The sequence below is a fragment of the Elephas maximus genome, chromosome 1 (genome assembly GCF_024166365.1).
Source record: "Elephas maximus indicus isolate mEleMax1 chromosome 1, mEleMax1 primary haplotype, whole genome shotgun sequence".
NCBI lineage: Eukaryota > Metazoa > Chordata > Mammalia > Proboscidea > Elephantidae > Elephas > Elephas maximus.
The window spans coordinates 192,498,826-192,504,825 of NC_064819.1; the positions used below are offsets into that span (position 1 = coordinate 192,498,826).

Here is a 6,000-nt window from a genome sequence, read left to right on the forward strand (position 1 = left end):
AATCTAGGAAAATTGGAAATCGTCAAAAATGAAATGGAACACATAAACATCGATATCCTAGGCATTAGGGAGCTGAAATGGACTGGTATTGGCCATTTTGAATTGGACAATCATACAGTCTACTATGCTGGGAATGACAACTCGAAGAGGAATGGTGTTGCATTCATTGTCAAAAAGAATGTTTCAAGATCTATCCTGAAGTACAACGCCATCAGTGATAGGATAATATCCATACGCCTACAAGGAAGATCAGTTAATACGACTATTATTCAAATTTATGCACCAACCACTAGGGCCAAAGGTTAAAAAATAGAAGATTTTTACCAGCTGCTGCAGTCTGAAATTGATCGAACATGCAATCAAGATGCATTGATAATTACTGGTGATAGGAATGTAAAAGTTGAAAACAAAGAAGGATCAGTAGTTGGAAAATATGGCCTTGGTGATAGAAACAATGCCGGAGATCAAATGATAGAATTTTGCAAGACCAACGACTTCTTCATTGCAAATACCTTCTTGCACCAACATAAACAGCAACTATAAAAAAAAAAACTTTTTTTTATATACACATGGACCTCGCCAGATGAAACACACAGAAATCAAATTGACTACATCTGTGGAAAGAGATGATGGGAAAGCTCAATATCATCAGTCAGAACAAGGACAGGGGCCAACTGTAGAACAGACCGTCAATTGCTCATATGCAAGTTCAAGGTGAAACTGAAGAAAATCAGAGCAAGTCCACGAGAGCCAAAATATGACCTTGAGTACATCCCACCTAAATTTAGAGACCATCTCAAGAACAGATTTGATGCATTGAACACTAGTGACCGAAGACCAGATGAGTAGTGGAATGACATCAAGGACATCATCCATGAAGAAAGCAAGAGGTCACTGAAAAGGCAAGAAAGAAAGAAAGAAAAGACCAAGACGGATGTCAGAGGAGACTCTGAAACTTACTCTTGAGCATCAAGCAGCAAAAGCAAAAAGAAGAATTGAGGAAGTAAAAGAACTGAACAGAAGATTTCAAAGGGCGTCTCAAGCAAAGTATTATAATGACATGTGCAAAGAGTTGGAGATGAAAAACCAAAAGGGAAGAACACGCTTGGTGTTCAAGCTGAAAGAACTGAAGAAAAAATTCAAGCCTTGAGTTGCAATAGTGAAGGATTCCATGGGAAAAATATTAAACTACCCAGGAAGCATCAAAAGAAGATGGAAGGAATACACAGAGTCATTATACCAAAAAGAATTAGTCAATATTCAACCATTTCAAGAGGTGGCATATGATCAGGAACTGATAGTACTGAAGGAAGAAGTCCAAGCTGCTCTGAAGGCATTGGCGAAAAACAAGGCTTCAGGAATTGTTGGAATATCAATTGAGACATTTCAATAAACAGATGCAGCGCTGGAGGTGCTCACTCTTCTATGCCAAGAAATATAGAAAACAGCTTTCTGACCAACTGACTGGAAGAGATCCATATTTATGCCTATTCCCAAGAAAGGTGATCCAACCGAATGTGGAAATTATAGAACAATATCATTAATATCACACGCAAGCAAAATTTTGCTGAAGATCATTCAAAAACGGCTACAGCAGTATTTGACAGAGAACTGCCAGAAATTCAGGGGGATTTCAGAAGATGACGTAGAAACAGGGATATCATTGCTGATGTCACACGGATCCTGGCTGAAAGCAGAGAATACCAGAAGGATGTTTACCTGTGTTTTATTGACTATGCAAAGGCATTCGACTGTGTGGATCATAACAAACTATGGATAACACTGTGAAGAATGGGAATTCCAGAACACTTCATTGTGCTCATGAGGAACCTTTACATAGATCAAGAGGCAGTTGTTGCAGTTGTTCTGACAGAACAAGGGGATACTGATTGGTTTAAAGTCAGGAAAGGTGTGCGTCAGGGTTGTATTCTTTCACCATACCTATTGAATCTGTATGCTGAACAAATAATATGAGAAGCCGGACTGTATGAACAAGAACAGGGCATCAGGATTGGAAGAAGACTCATTAACAACCTGCGTTATGCAGATGACACAACCTTGCTTGCTGAAAATGAAGAGGACTTAGAGCACTTACTAATGAAGATCAAAGACCACAGCCTTCTCTATGGATTACACCTCAACATAAAGAAAACAAAAATCCTCACAACTAGACCAATGAGCAACATCATGATAAATGGAGAAAAGATTGAAGTTGTCAAGGATTTCATTTTACTTGGATCCACAATCAACAGCCATGGAAGCAGCAGTCAAGAAATCAAAAGACACATTGCATTGGGCAAATCTGCTGCAAAGGACCCCTTCAAACTGTTGAAGAGCAAGGATGTCACCCTGAAGACTAAGGTGTGCCTGACCCAGGCCATGGTATTTTCAATCACGTCATATGCGTGCAAAAGCTGGACAATGAATAAAGAAGACCTAAGAAGAGTTGATGCCTTTGAATTGTGGTGTTGGCAAAGACCACAGGATGGTGAGACTTCATATCACATAATTTAGACATGTTATCAGGAGGGACCAGTCCCTGGAGGACAGCATGAGGTAGAGGGTCAGTGAAAATGAGGAAGACCATCGATAGGATGGATTGGCACAGCGGCTGTAACATGGGCTCAAACATAGCAACAATCATGAAGATGGCGCAGGACTGGGCAGTGTTTCATTCTGTTGTACATAGGGTCGCTAGGAGTCAGAACCGACTCAACAGCACCTAACAACACATAACATAACAAAAAAACAACCCAGTGCCGTTGAGTCGATTCCGACTCATAGCAAGCCTACAGGACAGAGTAGAAGTGCCCCACAGAGTTTCCAGGGAGCGCCTGGTGGATTCGAACTGCAGACCCTTTGGTTAGCAGCTGTAGCACTTAACCACTACGCCACCAGGGTTTCCTACATATAACATATCACTTAGCATTTCCTGTGTTGGTCAATATGATCAAGCTATAATAAATTAAATATCACTACTCATCTAGGAATCAGCTATGATAATAACAACATGAGAATGCTAATTATACATAATTGAGCATTTTGTTTCAAATGAGCATTTATCATTCTAGCGTAATCTTTGAAAAGAGGACTGTACAAAGATATCTTTGCCTAGTATTAAATTCTGAGCAAAACTTCCCATAATTTTATTAAGTGGAATACTTTAAATGCCAACCAAAATAATAAAAATATTGTTTTCCTTTTTAGTTCTTGGGAATGCTAAAATTATATTTTAAGTCTCGTTTCTAATGAAGCAAGTTAAATGTTTAATGGGATTCAAGCATTTAGGAAGTTAAAAATACTTCAGATATATAGCAAATTACTAGTCAAAATACCAACACCATCCCTTCTGTAAAATATCACATTAAAAAAAAAAAACCCAAACCTATTGCCATCAAGTCGATTCCGACTCATAGCGACCCTACAAGATAGAGTAGAACTGCTCCATAGTGTTTCCAAGGAGCACCTGGTAGATTCCAACTGCCAACCTTTTGGTTAGCAGCTGTAACCCTTAACCACTATGCCAAGAGGGTTTCCAAAGTATCCCATAGGGGACTTCATACACTAAAACACTAAGGTTTTATTTTACAGATGAGGAAACTGAACCAATAAAAGGAAAACAAATGTCATACAACTTATTAGTGGTGCAGCCTGGATAATAACCAGTTTTCTAAAAAAAAAAAAAATTTTTTTTTTTAGTTCAGTGTTCTTCCCAAATTCTCAGACGGACTGTGAGTTTGATTTGGTTTTATATTCCCTGATTTTTAATTTACTTGTTTGTGCTTCTTCACACCAGCTTAGCTGCCATATTTCCATACATAGCTCCCCCAGCCTTTTTTCTGCATTCCTTTAATTCTCTTTTGATTTCGCATTATGCAGTGTTAAATGAAGGGCTTTTTCAACTTTGTAATCCACAAAACAAACCATTTGAGAGCCACTGTCTATTCAAATCTGTGAAAAACCAAAGCTGATTCACACATAAACTTCATCCTCTGCTGGGAGGCAGAGACCTAAACTTCTCGTATGTCCATCCTTCAAGGTGTACCTTTACTTGTCAATTGGCCACAAGTAAGTCTTGTAAAGTAAAAGTAATTTAACATCATGGACCGATCTGTGTTCAAGCACCTAACAATATTATATAGCAACTGGAAATAAAAGTTGTTTCTTAGAAGGAAAGTGAGTGCTTGAAAGCAATGTGCAGTTTTAGCTGTGGGGCTTCTGTCATAGCAAACAAACGTTCTGTTGCAGAAATCCTGGGCAAAGCTCTGAAAACACTGCCTTAACTGATTTGAATCCACAGACAGTTTTCAGGTCCTTTAGTCGATGAATAGACAGTACTCTTTTTTGGTTAAGGTGGGGTAAGTGTTCTTAGTCTATAATTCTTTGGATTATTTATAATCCATCTAAAAAGGAAAGATTTTTTTTTTTTTTTTTTTCTTACAATTTGGTAAGTCTCTTCAAAACAGACAGCTTTGAAGCTCCTGAACAAAAACATCTCCGCAGGTTAATTTTCTAGCAAATTGGCAGCTTTGACTACCACTGACCTCTCTGCTATAGCAAGCCCAGATACGTTTTGGCTCCGTGTAGTATAAACGGTGACAATATCCTATGGAATATTAGAAAACATTTGAAAACATCACATTCTTTTTGACAGCCTGATTGTAGAGCAATACATATCCATTTCATTTGTCTCCAGAAATAGATTTTAAATTATCATAAGTGGCTTTTCTATCCATGGTGTTTCACTGAGGAAAAAACAAAACTATTTATTTAAAACACAGTTTTGACTTTTTTTTTTTTGCTTGGAGAGATGAGAAAAGGTGCTGAGCAACAGGTACCCATTACTCTCCCTCTTCATTAAAAATTTATGTGTGTTTTTTAATCTCTCTTGTAGGTCAAAATAATCAAGATGACTTCAAAATGTCAGCTCATGGACCTTTCAAGAAACTTGTTTCGCAGTGGCCTCCTGCGTTTTATAAAGAGCAAGAAGCAACTGAATTTAAATACATATACATATTAACAAAGCAAACAAAAAGGTTACACACGCACACACATACACGAGTACACACAATTCCACTTGGCCTCCTCTTTCTAACTGAAAGATACACAGGACACTCCCATCTTGGATTTCCTGAAAACAGGCTTCTTTCTCTCAGGCCTTTGGAAAGTTCAAAAGGAACCGTGTTGGTGCCCTCTGCTGGCCATGACTAACTCTTCTGCAGCCCACCAATCTCTGTGAGCTACGAAGTCATCCAGGGCAAATTAATTTTGAAAGTCCTGCACTCCATACACCTTGATAGCACCACAGCTACTTAGGCAATGTAATTGCAAAAACACACAAAACATGCCGTGATGACCTTGTAACCAAGGTCCGAAATGGCAGGTTGTTTGCCCAAAAGGCTGTACCGTACATACTTGCCTTAACCCACCTAAGTTGTGTGCCTGAGAATCTCAGTGCAGACATCCCCAAGTCACTTCCTTGAGGCTCACACACTGCTGTTAATTCTGAATGAGTTTGAGCCTGTGTGTTTCACGTCAAGGACCAAGCCTGCAGCAGCTCCAGTGTGTTTGTGTAAGAAAACTGCCAGTTGTCAGCAAAGTGCTTTACCATTGAGCCTCCATGGTGGCCAAAAAGAGACAATTAACAATAACAACAACAACAATAATAATAATTGTCATCTTTATAATTCTTAAATATGGTCTTCTGGTGAGGTTCAGTAGGACAAGGTAAAATTTACTGATCTTTTTACTAAGCTCATTAATCTCCTGGAAGCAGAAAGCAGAAATGGCTTAACTCATTGATTTTATTTATTGCACTCTAGGTGCTTTTATAAGTATCTACGAATATGTCTTTTACTAACACAGAAACAGTTGTGGATTTCTATCAGCTGAGGCCAACTGACTATGTACTAGCTATGTTTACTCTTTTATATCTAACTCAAATTGAAGACCTTATGTAGGTGAACTTTTTTTTCTAACTTCAGCGTATGAGATTATTTT

The 6,000-nt window shown here is 38.4% G+C and overlaps 1 protein-coding gene across 2 annotated transcripts in view; it reads left to right on the top strand.

The window, feature by feature from the left end:
• The window catches only part of NKAIN2 (sodium/potassium transporting ATPase interacting 2), a 1,431,299-nt gene extending 1,425,630 nt beyond the window's left edge, over positions 1 to 5,669 (top strand). For both annotated transcript variants that reach the window (XM_049900233.1, XM_049900224.1), the window contains exon 7: positions 4,895 to 5,669. In XM_049900233.1, coding sequence (XP_049756190.1) covers positions 4,895 to 4,904 — 10 coding nt within the window. In that variant the 3' untranslated portion in view covers positions 4,905 to 5,669. The remainder of the gene's footprint in view (positions 1 to 4,894) is intronic.
• The last annotated feature ends 331 nt before the right edge of the window (positions 5,670 to 6,000 follow it).